This window comes from Malaya genurostris, chromosome 3 (genome assembly GCF_030247185.1).
Source record: "Malaya genurostris strain Urasoe2022 chromosome 3, Malgen_1.1, whole genome shotgun sequence".
In the NCBI taxonomy this organism is placed as follows: domain Eukaryota; kingdom Metazoa; phylum Arthropoda; class Insecta; order Diptera; family Culicidae; genus Malaya; species Malaya genurostris.
In genome coordinates, this window is record NC_080572.1 from 153828030 (window position 1) to 153847376 (window position 19347).

General features: G+C 34.2%; 1 protein-coding gene across 6 annotated transcripts in view; it reads left to right on the forward strand.

Moving 5' to 3' along the window:
* LOC131437439 (coiled-coil domain-containing protein AGAP005037) overlaps positions 1-19347 on the forward strand; it is a 993236-nt gene that overhangs the window by 457001 nt on the left and 516888 nt on the right. For 5 of the 6 annotated variants that reach the window (XM_058606791.1, XM_058606794.1, XM_058606792.1 and 2 more), the window contains one exon: positions 2329-2424. The exons of the other annotated variant lie outside the window; for it this stretch is intronic. In XM_058606791.1, the coding sequence (XP_058462774.1) occupies positions 2329-2424 (96 nt within the window). The remainder of the gene's footprint in view (positions 1-2328; positions 2425-19347) is intronic. 6 annotated transcript variants of the gene reach the window in all.

A 19347-nucleotide genomic window follows, 5' to 3' on the forward strand; every position in this document is an offset into this window, starting at 1 on the left:
TTAAGGATGACCTACGCAATCAAAGCACTGTTTTATTTTGTATGTTATGCACAAACAATCTCTTGGTTTCTTTCAAAAATAAAAGAGAAAATTTTAGAATAGAATACCACAATATTACATACATGAGAAAGGCATCATTACACCACTAGGTGGATTAAAACGGGTTTTTTTTCCTCATGTATTGTGTATGTATTGGAATCCCGGATTGTGTATGTATTGGGATCAAATCGATTTGGTTGCTGCCGATATTCCTCGCCGAGTTTTTCGCACCGTTGGCGCTGGAAAAAAAACTCGGAGAGGAATATCGGTGGCAACCAAATGGATTTTATCCCGGATCCCGGATTCCGATACATAGCAGTTTGAAAACTTTAACACTCATCGCCCTGCAACTCTGGAACCGGAGGTCGTAACAAGATGAAATTTCACAGTAGCTTTAAAGACAATATGAGTTTTAATTCAAATCAAGATTTGTGAGAATCGATAAAAGCATCGCTGAGAAATCGAAGTGAGTTCTATTTTTGAAATTTTTCTTTATTACTTGGATGCTTCGGAAACAGGAAAAGGGAGGACCAGTAGTGCGGAATTGAGTTTTTATTCCCACAAAATAACAAGTTTTGCAAACTAGAATACTTTATCAGACAGTTTTATGGGATTTGTACCTGGTTTTGACCATCGTTCGTAAAACTATTCTAATGAAATTGGTAATTTTTCACTTATCACGTCTTAGTTCCGGAACCGGAAGTTGAATCCAAATAAAATGTTCAAGAAATTTTTAGAAAACTATAAGACCATTAATTTGAATCATTGCTGGTAAAAATCGGTCAAGCCGTTTCCGAGAAAAATGAGTACACACTTTTTCTATGATTTTCAAATATTACCATGTAACTCCGCAAACCGAAGTCGAATCTAAATGAAATTCAAAACAGGCTATGGGAGCGTCAAACTTTTTCTTTGAATCTAAGTTTGTGAAAATCGGTTGGGCCATCTCTGAAAAAGTGAGTGCATATATTTTCCATATTTTTGGTACATATCATACTGTATCTCCGGAACCGAAAGTTGGATCGGGATGAAATTCAGTAGCAGGCTATGGGACCATGAGACCTTTCATTTGAATCTAAGTTTGTTAAAATCGGTTCAGCCATCTCCGAGAGAAATGAGTGCATATTTTTGTCACATACATACATACACACACACACACACACACACATTTGCTTAGTTCGTCTTTCTATATGAGAAAGGCAAAACATCATTTTACGGAAATTGTTAAAAAATTTTCCTTGGAAAACTGTTTTTATTTATCAACTTTCCAACTTTCTAAAACATTTATTAGTTTCCTTGTAACTTGACGTTTTTTATATAAAAAATTTAAAAAAAAACGTTCGGTAAAACACCTGAGAATTTTGAAAATTAAATTTTATTTTTGAATTCACGATAAATCGGAAGATTTTTGTTTCAGTGTATATATTTTTAGAAAGTTCAATTGATTACCTATAACTCCTTTTTAGATATATTGTTTTGTGGAAGGTAGAGATTGCTAGTTATAATTGTTTGAAAATAATGTGTTTTAGCCACATACGCCTTTTTCAAAAATTAGTCTTGAGTGAAAATATCTTTAGATTAGTGAAAAATACTTCATCTGCTATACCAATCACACATGTAAAATCTCATGCATATCCAAGGGGGTCGTGCCAGAATTTTTGCCATTTTGGATGATTTGGCGAGGAATTGCTCATAAAAAGTTATGCAATTGTCTTTTAGAAATTTGCACATTTATTCCAAAATCTATAGGCATTTATTGACAACATATCCTAAAATTAGCGTAATTGGTCAAATGGTTCTAAAATTATGATTTTTAAATTTATGTCTTTTTTGAAGGTCACCCTAATGACAAAATAAAAAATACGGCTCATATATTTTTCGATTTTTCCGAATATATATTATAATATATATATATATATATATATATATATATATATATATATATATATATATATATATATATATATATATATATATATATATATATATATATATATATATATATATATATATATATATATATATATAATATATATATATATATATATATATATATATATATATATATATATATATATATATATATATATATATATATATATATATATATATATATATATATATATATATATATATATATATATATATATATATATATATATATATATGTATATATATATATATATATATATATATATATATATATATAGACCTGAGTGAAATGTAACTTTCATGAGAACATTTGAAATTCTAATTGAACCATACTATTTTGGTTTTCTTTTTGTTTAGCTTTTTCTGCTAAATCAATTCGGTCATGTGGATCGAAGGTCACAACAACAACACCGATGTTTACTTATCCATCGGACCAGCTGTACAGCATGCCAGGTAATTGAAGGTGACACGAAATGTGCACTATCTTGAATGAGAAGATATAGTACAACAGATAAAGCCGTAAGGAGTATATTGTCGTCCTAACCGGTTCAACCCTGAAAATGAGGTGGCGGTTTCAGCTTTATAGCCTGTCCGCACTATACCGGGACGACCGGGACGGGACCGTCCGGGACTATCCGGGACGTTTTTTTTCCTCATCGGCGATGACTGAGCTGCCGGCGTGTGTATGTGTTGGAATCCCGGACCCGGCATAAAATCCATTTGCTTGCCGCCGATATTCCTCACCGAGTTTTTCGCACCATGCCGACAGCCCACACAGAAAGAGAGTGAATTGAGAGAGCAAGAGCGAAAGGAAGACCGAAATAAATCCAAATCGTTCCATTGATATTTCTTAGCTTAATTGATTGATTGATTTAGTTAATCATCAAGAGTCCTTACAATCGAGTAATGTCATTATAATTAGCCATTACATTACATTTTAGGATGGTGATTTTTTAATTGTTGCTACTCATTACATATTGAATTACACTACTGATCCTCGTCTATGGTCCCCTATTGATTATGTTATCATTGAATTAAATAGAAATGTTCATGGTTCATTGTACATCTATTCGTAAAACTATTTTAAATAGAATAAATAAATGGTAGTTCAGTCTTATTATTATTGAAAGGTTTGGTCTGAAGGAACTAGGCTTATTTTGATTTACAGCAGCGCCGCTTTCACGTAATAATGGGCTCGGGAGCAACATATATTTGTGTGCTTATTAATAAGACCGTGGACACGTGCCCCACTGTCTCTCTTATTATTGTTATTATTAGAGATTGGAATTAATATGAAACAACGCAAGAAACAAGTACGATGTTTTACTTCAATTCGAATCCACTGCCATACATTATTAATAAAGCTATAAAGTGATAATGTGACGAAACTTCTTTACAAGCACAGTTACTTGTTGTATCTGAGATGTTTTCATAAAAGTACTTATAGAGACAATGGGTATTTTTAACAATGGAGACGTCTACTAAACATGAGAATATAATTTAACCATATATTATATATTTAAATTTTTTATTTGAATAAATGATTATTGTTTGATTTATGAATAGAAGCTCTAGACTTTCAGGATTTTCAGGCAGCCAACGGGTAGATTTAGTTCATTCCACTAACTAGCGTCTTGACTCGTACTATGGCAGCAGTTTTGGTATTACAGGTAGCCTTAAAAAAAACTGTTACACCCGGCAACTCTAGGAAGCCAGAAATTTTTCTAGATTAGTATGCGGTGCAAACGGCTGTTTGAAATCGATTTATTTTCCCAATATTTCTCTGTATTCAGATGACAATGAGTTTGCAGGTTTGAGTACACTTGTTTAACGGTTCGCTTCTGAGTTAACCAACCTTGAAGAAGGATAAGGTCCAGACTATGTCAATTTTCAACATTTAGTACTATTATTAAATTTTCTTTCACTTATTCAAATCAAATTGGATTGAATATAGTGAAAATAAAAGGATTTTTTTTTTCTTTAAAAGCGAATTGGTTCATTCCACCAATCGCTCTAATAAGTTAAGAATTTGGAGTGTGGATTGTTTATTGTAAAATTTGTTGCTTTAAATTATTTTGTGTACAAGTAGCCGGGTCAGTCCTTTACATGCTCTACATGCGGATTTTCGACTCGATGGGCGCTTCTCTATATACACATAAAATCAATTATGTTTAATGGTTACCTGATAAAATGAACACTATACCACGTTCACAATTTCGTTACCTATCAATTAGCGAATCTGTGTACCTATATATTTATATTTTCAATAACGTTTGAATACCTACCAACAAGTATTTATTGACTGAGTTAGGTGTAATAAAAGTAGTTTGAAACAAGTATCAGAAGCGTTAATATACGATATATTTCATGACGTAAAGTGATAAATAATATTTAGTAAGTAGAAAATGGAGAACTTCACTGATGACGAAGTTATGATGATTGCTATTGCATTTGAAGACGAAGAGGAAGATGAGGATCAAACTCCCTCTGCTAAAAAAAAGAAGTGGGTTCATGAAGCTTGGACGAAACGTGAAACGGAGGGAGAATTTGCTACACTTTTCAAAGAGTTAGTAGCCGATGGATAAAAATTCCACGAATACTTCAGGATGTCGCAACACTGCTTTGAATTACTTCTACGCAAACTAGAAGTTTATCCAAAAAAGGAAGACTCCAAATTTCGACTGGCGATTATCCCCCAACAACCCCCCACCCCCCATTGCATTTACTCTTAATTTAGGACTCAATGACAACTTTATCATTCAGTTATCGCCTGGGGAAGACTACAGTTCATGAAATTGTGCATGAGACCTGTACAATAATTTGGAACTTTCCAAATTGCTTGGGTGCTCTCGATAGGAAGCACATTTTTATCAAAAGCCTCCTAATAGTGGCACAGAATTTTATATTTATAAAGATAGATTTTCAATAGTGTTGTTAGCTTTAGTAAACGCAAAATGCAACTTCTTGGCAGTGAACGTTGGGGCCAAAGGAAGAGATAGTGATGGCGGGATTTTCGCAAACTCTAATTTAGGACATGCACTAGAAAACAACAATCTGTCAGTGTCATCAGATTCTATCTTACCTGGAACTGATACTGTAGCACCTTATGTGATTGTTGGAGGCGAGGCGTTCCCGTTGAAAACATATCTTATGAGACCATATCCAGGACAAGAACTGAACAATCAAAAACGGATTTTCAACTATCGGTTGATTCGCGCCAGGAGAACATCTGAAAATGCTTTTGGTATCCTAACACAGAAGTTTAGAATTTCCAATCGACGAATCGAGTTGGACCCTGAATATATACTACTGCACTGTTTTATCCGTAAGTATGATGGCATGCATTATTACAATAAAAAATGTGCAAATTTAGAGCTCGCACAGTTATCTAAACGAGGTGGAAATTCGTCAAAATCTGCTTTCCAAGTGCGAGAAATCTATAAGAATTACTTCAATTCTGAGGCTGGAGCAGTACCATGGCAAAATGAATAAATAAACAACTTATAGACAAGAAGAAACGTGTACTTATTTATTTGAAGTTGGAAAAAGCTTTCGGGGGGCTTCCATATATTATATGATCATAGTTTAAGTTGGATGTTATGTCGCTGGGATTGATTATTTCCATAAAATTGTTGTTGATGGTATTGAATGCTGTTTTAACGACTTCACTTGTAGGCGTGTTCATATTGGTGATAATGTTGGTGTCAATGGTGATATTTTCAGATATTTTCTTATCATTGATAGAAGTATTGTAGGAGTTTTTATCGTCGCCGCTGTTTCCGCTTCCATTAATTGAACTATTGTAAGGGTTTTTATCGTCAGCGTCGTCGTAGTTATAAGGAGTGTCAATCGTGTTGTTCATGTCTTGTGATATTTCGCTGTTAAAGTCACTGCAAATAGAAATATTTATATATAATCAACAGATGTAACAGAAGCAGATACTAGTATTTTGGTCTGCTTATTACATCTTTCATCAATGTATCAGTTTTAATTCTTATAAGCGGCGGTTGGGGAACCACTGTATCCAATTTGATTTGAATAAGTGAAAGAAAATTTAATAATAGTACTAAATGTTGAAAATTGACATAGTCTGGACCTTATCCTTCTTCAAGGTTGGTTAACTCAGAAGCGAACCGTTAAACAAGTGTACTCAAACCTGCAAACTCATTGTCATCTGAATACAGAGAAATATTGGGAAAATAAATCGATTTCAAACAGCCGTTTGCACCGCATACTAATCTAGAAAAATTTCTGGCTTCCTAGAGTTGCCGGGTGTAACAGTTTTTTTTAAGGCTACCTGTAATACCAAAACTGCTGCCATAGTACGAGTCAAGACGCTAGTTAGTGGAATGAACTAAATCTACCCGTTGGCTGCCTGAAAATCCTGAAAGTCTAGAGCTTCTATTCATAAATCAAACAATAATCATTTATTCAAATAAAAAATTTAAATATATAATATATGGTTAAATTATATTCTCATGTTTAGTAGACGTCTCCATTGTTAAAAATACCCATTGTCTCTATAAGTACTTTTATGAAAACATCTCAGATACAACAAGTAACTGTGCTTGTAAAGAAGTTTCGTCACATTATCACTTTATAGCTTTATTAATAATGTATGGCAGTGGATTCGAATTGAAGTAAAACATCGTACTTGTTTCTTGCGTTGTTTCATATTAATTCCAATCTCTAATAATAACAATAATAAGAGAGACAGTGGGGCACGTGTCCACGGTCTTATTAATAAGCACACAAATATATGTTGCTCCCGAGCCCATTATTACGTGAAAGCGGCGCTGCTGTAAATCAAAATAAGCCTAGTTCCTTCAGACCAAACCTTTCAATAATAATAAGACTGAACTACCATTTATTTATTCTATTTAAAATAGTTTTACGAATAGATGTACAATGAACCATGAACATTTCTATTTAATTCAATGATAACATAATCAATAGGGGACCATAGACGAGGATCAGTAGTGTAATTCAATATGTAATGAGTAGCAACAATTAAAAAATCACCATCCTAAAATGTAATGTAATGGCTAATTATAATGACATTACTCGATTGTAAGGACTCTTGATGATTAACTAAATCAATCAATCAATTAAGCTAAGAAATATCAATGGAACGATTTGGATTTATTTCGGTCTTCCTTTCGCTCTTGCTCTCTCAATTCACTCTCTTTCTGTGTGGGCTGTCGGCATGGTGCGAAAAACTCGGTGAGGAATATCGGCGGCAAGCAAATGGATTTTATGCCGGGTCCGGGATTCCAACACATACACACGCCGGCAGCTCAGTCATCGCCGATGAGGGAAAAAAACGTCCCGGATAGTCCCGGACGGTCCCGTCCCGGTCGTCCCGGTATAGTGCGGACAGGCTATTAGTTTGTGAATTGCTTTTATGAGAAAGATTACGTAGACCATGACGAGACTTGCTATTAAAACTATGGCTCCAATGTAATCTAGTCCTTTAGGTGACGGTTTCTCGATGCTCTAGCTTATGCTGGTTTTGTACGTGAAACAATTTAAAATTGTGATGGGTTCTGATATTGATACTAATTCATTACCGTTCACTAGATGGAGTTGGAGAACAACGGGCATAGCTTTTCTTCGTATAAACTGCTGTCTAACTGCACTCACATTGTTCTGCATAAGTTTTGGTACAATGGAATGTTTTATTAGTAGGGTAAAACTGAAAGTGATGCTGAATTTTTCAATAAATTAAGATAAAATGAACAAGAAGTAACTAATCGTTACTAATACTACGAACATCACGTATTAATTAAATATTATTATTCGAAGAAAAATCAATGATTATCAAAATAAATTATTAAAAACAAAAATAAACTGTTTTTATCAACCTAGTGTAGTGATGCCTTTCTCATATTACTCATAACATCCAAAATATTACTGTGGGATTCGCAAAAATGACTATTCATTGAATCGAAATAGAAAAATTTGTTCGGACCTAATCTAACAAACTGTACAAATCCTTTTAACCGTGTAGTTCCGGAACCAGAAGTAGTATCCACAACAAATTAAAGAGTTCCGTATGAAACTGTAAGATTTTTTTTTCGATTTCGAGATCTATTCTGTAGTCACCATTTCCGATTCTTCCGAACCCGGATTTAGATGAACGGAATAGACGAAGTTGGTCTGTCCGCCAGCAACAAATATGACTTAAAAATTCTAACTGTTTTGAACCTTGTAAAATCTAGACTTACTATCTCTTGCTCTATTTCGATTAAATCAATTAAACGAAATCTAACAAACGAAGCGAACCTGCGTTTCTGTTACTACTGCATATGTAGGTCAAGCTAAACAGCATGAAACATGTAGGATTATTATTATTATTATTGTCATTATTAATATTATTATTATTATTATTATTATTATTATTATTATTATTATTATTATTATTATTATTATTATTATTATTATTATTATTATTATTATTATTATTATTATTATTATTATTATTATTATTATTATTATTATTATTATTATTATTATTATTATTATTATTATTATTATTATTATTATTATTATTATTATTATTATTATTATTATTATTATTATTATTATTATTATTATTATTATTCCCTAGGCTTTGATTGATGAGCTACAAGGGCGCGTATCCCCCTTTGGTGGATGGGGATGGGAGTCAATTTATACTTCGTACTGACAAAGTCGGACCATACCGAGATCGATCGATCGTTCGCTTATAAAAGTAAAAAGATGAAAATTGTTATGTTATCTGGATCGATCTCGGAGTGGACAGGACTAATACTGCTTGAAATTGACAATAGGTCGGTAGGTGGTTTTGAGCATTCTTATGCCTGGAATTGGTCACCAATTTGAATTATTTTGATCCAGTTGGGATGAATATTAATATATAATAATCGTCCTGGACTGGTGAATTTAATTCAAAAAGAAGGACTATTGTTATCAGGAATAGAAGTAAATTGATATCTTATGAACCGTTTATGAACTTTCAACCCTTTCCGATACGGTTCGGTGTCGGTAATGTATACAAGTTGCAATGACAGCGAGGATGATTGATCGGGTGTAAATACACTCTCAAATCGAGAAAGGTTTGAATGTTCTTAGATTTCTCCAACTTGGACACAGATGCCACCTTCTAACTAAGGGTGTGAGATGTGTGTTTCTGGAAGAGAACGGTTCACGTGGACCATTTCATACAATCACACCTAGTATTTCTTCACGAAATACACGTAGTTCTTGTTTCCTGGATGCGTGCTCAACACTAAAAGGCCCAAAACTTAGTTTAGACCTAAATTGCTCTAAAGAAGTCAAAATTATTGGAAGAGAGAAAGTCAATAATAAAAACTGTGACAGAATAAATAAAAGCTAGTGCAGTGTGCCTTAGTGCATATATCGTTAAATAAAGAATTAAAAAAGTTCATAGAATTTTAAGCAATCCTTCCATTCTTTACATATTGTGACTTTTCTGGGCAATCTAGTGTTAAATGCGCATCCTTACGTTATATAATTTGACAAGCTTACTAACACCTGATTTTATTTTATTTTATGTTCTTGACGAAATCCGAGCCTGCTGAAACAAAGGATTATTATCGAAGATTTAAGACCAAGAAACAGACCCTAGAATGTTCTCAAGAAAATGAAATATAATTGGTATTTTATAAAATTACCTAGCTTTTGGTAAGTAAATTTTGGTATTATTATTAATATTATTATTATTATTATTATTATTATTATTATTATTATTATTATTATTATTATTATTATTATTATTATTATTATTATTATTATTTTAATTATTATTATTATCAATCTCATTATTTTTCCTTTATTCCTGATCATCTACTAGCTTGTGATATTAACAGGTGTCTCCGGTATAGTAAAAAGCAATGCAATGGGGCAAAAGGAAACGTATCGTAACATCGACAAAGATAGAAACAATTAGAATAGATTAGATTGGATAGTGTAAATAGACCAAACATATCTACATTGATTAAGGAACTTCAAAGTAATAATCGTAAGTATCGCTTCAGACATAAAAGACTATATAGGAAAGCAGGGCCAAGACCGAAGCGGATACAATGCGAAATTTTCCAAAGTTTCATCGACGAGGATATTTAAGACACAGAAGCAGTCGACTCAAAGATTGACTGGTTAAAGGGTGAAGCACACACTTCCTGCCCAAGTGACAAACTCTCTGGTGAACTTGCAATAGAAGATATTCGTATCTTTCGTTGCAAATTGATAACCGTAAAGGAATCTGTCGCTTGGGTTACATGCTGGAGGGAACCTATCAATGATAGGCCGGTTTCCTCCTTCGTTACTAGTGTTCATTTGGGCACCATAGCCTAGTTCGTCCGGCATGGAAAGTGCGTATCGTTGTAACCACCCCCTCGGCCAGAGTAGCATATAAACAAAAAAAAATAATATTTTTATTATTATTATTATTATTGTTTTTATTATTGACATCACTACACAACCGGAACGTTATTACTGCACTACAAGCTGTGTAAATTGCATATTTATTCAAATAAATTTGAATAACTATAATTTTTATCAACCACAGCACCACAGTCTTTATCCAATATTACACACTAGTATTAGACATTGGAAACCGTTTCGATTTTTTCATAGCGTGTACGAAATAGAACAAAGCACGCATTGTTTGTTTTGTGTTTTCTTCTTCTTTCGGCGTGGTACTATTGTCATTCTATATGGCGATATGTAAACTTTGACACTCATCACCCTGTAACTGCGGAACCGGAAGTCGTAATCAGATAAAATTTCACAGTAGCTTTAAAGATAATATGAGCTTCAATTCCAATCAAGATATATGAAAATAGGTTCAAGCATCGCTGACAAATCGAAGTGAGTTCTATTTGTTAAGTTTTTCTGCACCACTTTCGGTGCTTCCGGAACTGGAAAAGGGGGGACCAGTAGTGCCGAATTAAGCTTTCATACCCACAAACTAACAAGCTCTGCAAACTAGAAAAAAATATCAGACAGTTGCATGGGATTTGTACCAGTTTTTGACCATCGTTTGTGAAAAAATACAAATGAAATTATTAATTTTCCACATATCACCCTTTAGTTCCGGAACCGGAAGTCGGATCTGGATGAAATGGTCTAGAAATTTCTAGGAAACTATAAGATCATTCATTTGAATCATAGTTTGATAAATTGGTTGAGCTGTTTCATAGAAAATTGAATGCACACTATTTCTCAAATTTTCACATATTACCATGTAACTCCGGAACCAGAGGTCATATCCAAATGAATTTCAAGTTTCAATCTTAGTTTGTAAAAATCGGTTTAGCTAAAACAAAATAAGCCGGGTGAATAATGACAGAGACATAACTAAATTTCTTTAGTTTCAGAGAATGCTATAGCTATTGATTATAAAGAAAATAAACAAACATAACATAAGTACAGCTATGTTGAATTTAACCTAAAATTTGAAATAATTGCATTTTTCATGACACTATAAGTAAAATGATGGTGACAACCAACGTTTAACATGTAAAACTAATCAAATGAAACCAAACGTTTTCAATTCATTACTCAAAATATGTATTTTCTGATTGGATCCGTCAACTCAAAAAGTTTTAGTGCATTGTTATGTTTGCTGACTGGTGTGAGATCAATCGAATGATTCTAAATCCCCGGAAATGTTCGATCATAACATTTACACGAACGAAAAATCCTGTTCGTTTTGAATACTGCATTGGTGACACTTCAATTGAAAGGACGACATGTGTGAAAGATCTTGGTATTTTCCTCGATGAACAACTGACGTTTAAGCAACATGTTAGTTGCGAAAGCTTCCCGATGCTTGGGATTTGTAATACGGATAACCAAAAATTTCAATGATATTTACTGCCTGAAAACTGTTTACTGTTCGCTGGTACGCTCTATTCTTGAATATTGCTCAGTGGTATGGAACCCTTACTATCTCAACGGTGTCAATCTTATCGAATCGATACACCGCAGATTTATTCGCTTTGCACTGCGCCGGTTGCCTTGGAATAATCCACAACAGCTCCCGAGTTATGAAAGTCGAGTGATGTTAATTGGAATTGACACACTGCAAGTTCGACGTGATTTATCACGAGCAATGACAATATCTGATAGGATCGATTGCCCCGCACTTCTTAGCGAAATCAATTTAAACGTTCGATCACGTGTTCTTCGTAACAGTTTGTTCCTTCGCTTGCCATTTCGTCGCACTAATTATGGAATTAACGGTGCTATTACAGGAATGCAGCGGTTCTTCAACAGAGTTTCATTGGGATTTGGTTTCCATCTGCCACGCCGTGCCATACGATCTAATTTTTTAAATATACTAAGAAATAATCATTTGGACTAAATTATGTCTGTTGATTCAAATAAATAAATAAATAAATAAATAAAATAAATAAATGCAAAGATTTCGATCTACAACAATGAACAATTTCGCTATAAGAGAGAAAATCTTTTATAAGAGCACTAGCTGAATTACCCGGCGTTGCTCGGAAATGTTTCGTGAAGGGAAGGGCGAAAAAAATTCTCGAAGTTGTCCTGCTTAGTGAAATACTGTTGTAGTGAAACATAACTTAGACGGCAACTCGATTGAACAATACTCCGTTCATATTCAGATTGCGAATGATCAGTGTCCCATCTCAGAACTCACAATAATCATAATTTTCATGGTATTCTCGACAAACTGGGTCAGTTTTATATTTGAACCCTTTTGTTAGAAACATTTAAAACACCTTTCTCTCTATTAATACCTTCTTAGTAACCTCCGAGTTTCATATCTATATGTGCTTGTAACGCACTTCCGTACTTCCTCGTCACAATCGATCTACATTACCTTTGTCTTCCATGGATATAATGACTTGCTACTCCCTCCTCTTTATAAAAATTTTATAACATCATGAATTGTTCAAAATTTTCCATCTGATAATGATTATTTTATAACGTAAGGTTGTTTAACATCATAACTACATTCGTACTATAGAATGACGTTTTTATATAATTTATTTTACCAAGGTTTTAACCATTTTGGTCGTTCATCAGGGAGGAAAACTTATGGAATAACGATTCAGTTAATACAATTATTGTTGTAAACTTATTTCCATTACCTTGAGTCGACAGTTTTTTCAATTTACATAATAAAATGCACATTGGTTGTATGATTTCGTCAATTCAGATCAATGTTGAGAATACTTATTTCCCCTTCCTCTTGTGAATATTTTTGTGAACCTCACTTTGTTGCTAGAAAGATACTGTACTCGTAAAGAAGTACCAATTTTTCGTAAAACCTGATCAATTTTCCCTTTCACTTTCCAAGTCGGGACACTTACCTCACTCTCTCACACTCTAAATAACCATATAATCTATTTTTATTTAACTTCCTTTTTGTCAGTGAACTCCTTCATGATTACCCTGAGTAGTATAGAAAGTATCTGTGCTTTTCAAAAAATATCGACTCCCACCTTTGGTACATGCTGAGACTTGAATACACTCACGTTCATAGGCAGACAAAGATTATTTTCCCTTAGTTCTTTGAATTCCCCGGCAAAATGGAACCAGATCTTTTGAAATTATTCAAAGAAAAATTCGACCTTTGACTTCTTGCCACTCTCTTGTTTTATAAAAAATGGGAGATGAAAATTTATTTTCAAAAACTCTTCCTTCTAGTCTAAATATCGATTCTCTTCAAATTTCGTCATTGACCCTCTCCCCCATGTTAAGGACACTTCCTACACACTTTCCCCTCTGAAAATGTCCTAATGATCATTTCTGAAGAGCTTCTTTGTGCCAAATTTGATAGCAATCCGTTCAGTAGTTCCGGAGTTGCGCCGTTACAAACATTACATCCCCTTTTTAGAGGGCCGTACTACATCCACCCCACACGAATACCCTAAGTTGCACAAAAAGTATCTATGGTCTTCACAAAGTATCGATTCTCGTCAAATTGAATAATTTTTTTCATGACCCTTGTTAAGGATAGTTGCTACGCTCTCTCCCCCATAAAAATACCCTTACAACTATCTCTGAAGAGCAAAAAGCAGCTATGCCAAGTGTGATAGCAATTCGTTCAGTAATGTCGGAGCTATGCCGTTACACCCCCCTTTTTAAATGCACTTGCTATATACACTCCCTTATCTATCATATCTAAGGTATGGAAAATGTTTGCATGATCTTCAAAAATAATAGATTCTTGTTAAATTTTATGATTTTTTTCATGGCCCCTCCTGTTATTGATACCTGCTACGCTTCCTCTTCTATAAAAACACCTTTATGACAATTTCTGATGTACCAGGTTTGATAGCAATCCGTTAAGTAGTTTTGAAGTTATGCCATTACAAACATTACACCCCTCTGTTTAAAGGCATTTGCTGCATCCATCTCCCATTAAATTATATCTACGGCATGCAAAATGTTTCTAAGATCTTCAACAAATATCGGTTTTCATCAAGTTATGTGGATTTTTTCATGACCCCTCCTTGGTTATGACACGTGCTACGCTCTCTCCTCCCATAAAAATACGCTTATGACCATCTCTGAAGAGCAAGAAGTACATGTGCAAAGTTTGATAGCAATCCGTTCAGTGATTCCGGAGTTATGCCATTACAAACATTACACCCCCCCCCCCCCCCCCTTTTTAAAGGCACTTGCTACATCCACCCACCATATAATCTTATCTAATATATGCAAACTGTTTCTATGGTCTAAAAAAAGTATCGATTGTCGTTAAATTACACAAATTTTTTCATGCCCCCCCCCCCTGTTAAGAACACTTACTACGCTCCCTCCCCCATTAAAATACCCTTATGACCTTATCAGAAGAGCAAGAAGTATCTGTGCCAAGTTTGGTGGCAATCCGTTCAATAGTTTCGGAATTGTGCCGTTTGAAACATTACACCCCCTTTTTTAAAGCCACTTGCTACATCCACCCTTCGTAAAGTCATATCTAATGTATGCAAAATGGTTCTACGGTCTTCAAAACGTATCGATTCTTGTCAAGTTATATGAATTTTTCTATGACCCCCCCTTGTTTATGACACTTGCTACGCTCCCTCCCATATAAATATACTCCCTAAATCATCTCTGAAATACAAGAAGTACCTGTGCCGAATTGGTGGCAATCCGTTCAGTAGTTCCGAAGTTATCGCGTTACAAACATACAAACTTACATCCATTTTTATATATATAGAAGATTGGTAAATTTTAAAAATGCGACCCATAGTAAAGTAAGTCATATTTTCATCAATATGTTTATTACATAGGCAATATGCATAAGTTTTTCTTCGTCGTAGCATCCACAATACATAGTACTTTAAACCTACTACATTTCGAATATCATATTAATATGTCGGTATTCATTAGTTAATATAAACAAAGTTTATCAAGCGATTTGCTATTATAAATTACATTAAATAAAAAGCATATATTTCGTACATGATCTTAAAACTATTCAGGTTTGTGTGTATCAGTTCATCACTTTTATTCAATATAAGCTGGCTATTGGTTGAACTCATGGAAGAGGAAGGAGTCTAACATAACATAAAAATTAAATTGGAATTCCAATGGTCTCAATGATATGATGAAGAAGTTTCATGTATGACAATCATACAAGAATGCCACGACAAGAAAGAATGTCACGAATCGGGACTTTGGATAGTCCACCTTGTGTACGCAAGGAATTTATTAGTTGAGATCTGACATCACGATACTCCACGCATGTACAAACGACATGATCAATATCGCGGTAACCTTCGCTACAAGCACAATGACTAGTCTCGGAAAGTCCAATTCGAAGGAGATGTGCAGTGATTGGACATGAGTCTGGACATCACGAGATGAAAATCCTACTCACATGCAGCCCTCTGAACCATGCATTTGTCGATATTTTAGGAATAATAAGTGCATCCACCGACCCAGATCAGCTTTATCCCAAGAATCTTGCCAGCTGGCAAGTGTTCCTTGTTGAGACGCACTATAGAATTCGTTGAAAGCAATCGGTCGCTTAAAAATTTCACTTTCAATAGCATCACGTTTGGCTACCATGTCGGCTCTTTCATTGCCTGAAATAAAGCAATGAGCCGGGACCCAAACTATTGTGATTTGATAATCATTATGCAATATGTCGTTCAGGCACTGTTTTATTTTGCCCAAAAAACGGTCCATTCTTGCAAGTCATGTTTGAGCGAATGGCTTCAATTGCACTCAGACCATCTGTGAAGAGGAATTGATGGTTTGGAGATAATGTGACGATTACACTCAAGCTGTAATGAACAGCAGCTAGCTATGTTTATATAGCAGGTTCTTGAAGGCTAAATATGACCGAAATATTTTTTAATAACTATTTATTGGCATATGAGTTAAAATTATTAAGATTTAAATTGGGTGTTCAGCCACAAGTGCACGGAACCACCCGCGATCCCATTTCAACCAGAATATTAGTTGATTTTCTGAATTCGATTGGTTAAAATTTGGTACAACTAATCGATTGTTGTTTTAACTAAACTGTCATTTTTGTTTTTCGATTAGTAGAAACGATGATTGAAACAACTAATTCAACTGTTTGAAAAAAAATGCTGTCAATTAGTGAGCACACATACCTTTCAATTTCAACAAATATTTTAGTTGAAATAACTGGTGTTGTTATTGAAACAAAATTCTGTTAGTTGAAAAATAAAACGGTTTTATTTGTTTGTTTGTTTGTAGATGAGTAAAGATCTAAATTCTAAAAAAAATACTTCTGATTCGATCGGAAATGATTGATGTAGAAAAAGGTTTTTAATCAGCAAAAGTGCCCGGAGGGGCGAGTAAATTAGCGAAATTATTAAATTTACCTAAAATGATGCCTTCAAACGGTTTAACTAAAGTTATGCACTGATAATTTTAGACAATTTATATGAGCTTGGGTGCATCAACCGCTGGGAATTGGAATTTAGCGACGGCAATTCAAACGCGCCATTCAATCGCAGCGCGTTCTGTGCGTTTGAAACCCTTCGCTCCTGTTACTTTTATAAATTAAATTCATGACAAAAAGCGTTTTATTGCTAATGCATGAACATCATCATCGGTAACAAACAGTTGGAAATGAAACAGTCTGCTGGAAGTAAATAAAGATCGAATTTGAAGCATAAAATGTTTGCGCATACCTGAAAGATTACGAGATGAGCATTCATTAACATTTTCTAATTTGTCACCAAATCTTTTTCATCTCAAACGAGGTTAATTTTATCACAACACCGCTGTTAGATAAACACTTGTTATCATAAAATTCTCAAATCGAATGAACACAATTTCATTAAACGCTTTAACCATCGATGTTGTTTTCATTGACATTTTGAAGCGACGCGAACAGATTTCAACTAAAAAAGTTGTTGATTTTGCATTGCGATTATTGTTTTGCTTTCAACTGTCTCCGGCATTTGACAGCATTCAAAACAACATATTTTTCAACTACTTGAATATATGCAAATCAAAAACCATTTTGGTTGAATCAAAAAGAAATTAGTTAAATCAACTATCGCAAAAATCAAAAACTGCGATATCGCAGTTTTATGATCGAAGGGTTCTCCGTGTGGTAACTTTTCATTCCTATTAAACACATGGTTTGGTTATTACCATGAAGGCATCATTTGCTTTTGCAATTCTGTGATTTTTGTGTGGGGAAAATTGTAAACCTACTTGTATTGTGTAATGGGGAAACGGAACTTATATACTAAAGACTGTTCCAAAAAGTATGGACGCATTTTGATTTCGCTGTAAATAATTCACAAGTGTTAGATATTCAAATTTTATTCGATGTACTGATAATATTAGACTAAAACAACAGAATATTATTCTCAACATTTGCTACTTAGCCATTGTAGACTAGCTTAGCCATTGTAGACCTTCTTGCGACAAGTTTAAATTCCATACAGACTTCTTCGCGACAAGTTTTGACACTTTTTTTCCAATCTCTTTAGAACTGTTGAATGGTTTCGGCTGCCGAGACATGTTTCCTAAGATGTGCTTTCGTTAATGCCCAAAACTCCTCAATTGGTCGAAGTTGTGGGCAATTTGGTGGATTCATGTCTTTTGGGACGAAAGTGACATTTTTGGTAGTATACCATTCTACCGTTGATTTCGAGTAGTGGCAAGAAGCAAGATCTGGCCAAAAGAACAGAACCCTTGTGGCTTCGAATCATGGGTAGAAGTCGTTTTTGTAAAGAACGTTTGTGAGTCTATGTAACTCATTTCTACTGAACCAGGGAGGACGCTTCAACAACATTGTCAGAATGTTATTCTGAATCCTTTTCTTCCTGGTTGAACAACAACTTGACCAAATTGGTATTGCATAAAGCATGGCTGGACTGAAAATTTGTTTATACATTAATAATTTGTTTTTTTAGACAGAGCTTAAAATTTCTGTTTATAAGAGGATATAAACATTAAATGTATTTAATCCACTTTGCCTTAATTCCTTCAATGCGATCCTTGAAAGTGAGTTTTTTGTCATACGTTACACCTAAGTATTTTGCTTGATCAGACCATGTAAATGCCAAGCCGTTCAATTTGATAATGTGATTATTGTTTGGTTTAGGAAAAGAAGCTCTTGGCTTATGAGGAAAGATAATTAATTGCGTTGTTGCTGCATTTGGTTTAATTTTCCGTTTTGACCAACACTCACTGAAAATATTTTAACTTCTTTGTAGGCGACTGCAGATCACTCTTAGATTTCTACCTGTGGCTAACAGACTTGTTTCGTCACAGAATAGCGATTTCTGACAACCAACGGGTAGATTTGGAAGATCAGAAGTGAAAATATTATACAAGATTGGAACTACGCTCAAACCCTGCAGAACACCTGCTCGTACGGGTAGCAATTAAGATGTAGAATTCTGATAGCTAACCTGAAGAATATGATCAGTTGAATAATTTTAAATCATTTTGATCATATAGATGGGAAACTGGAAATCAGACATTTCTGCTATTAAATCTTTGTACCAAACACTGTCGAATGCTTTTTCTATGTCTAGAAGAGCAACTCCAGTGGTTATCCCAGAAGATTAATTTGCTTTTATCGTGTTCGTTACTCTGACAAGTTGATGAGTAGTTGAATGTTCATGACGAAATCCAAACTACTCTTGTAAAAAAATTTCATTTATATAAGGCATCATTATCAACAAGATAATTTTTTCAAAAAGTTTACTGATAGAAGAAAGTAAAAAAATTGGTCGATAACTTGATGTTTTTGCTGGGTTTTTATCAGGTTTGAGGATAGGAATTACTTTAGCGTTTTTCCTTGGGAAGTAAGCTAATGAAAAACACTACTCTTACTCTATCAGTCGTAGACCACGCGGGTCTCTGCTGTATACAGGAGGCGTC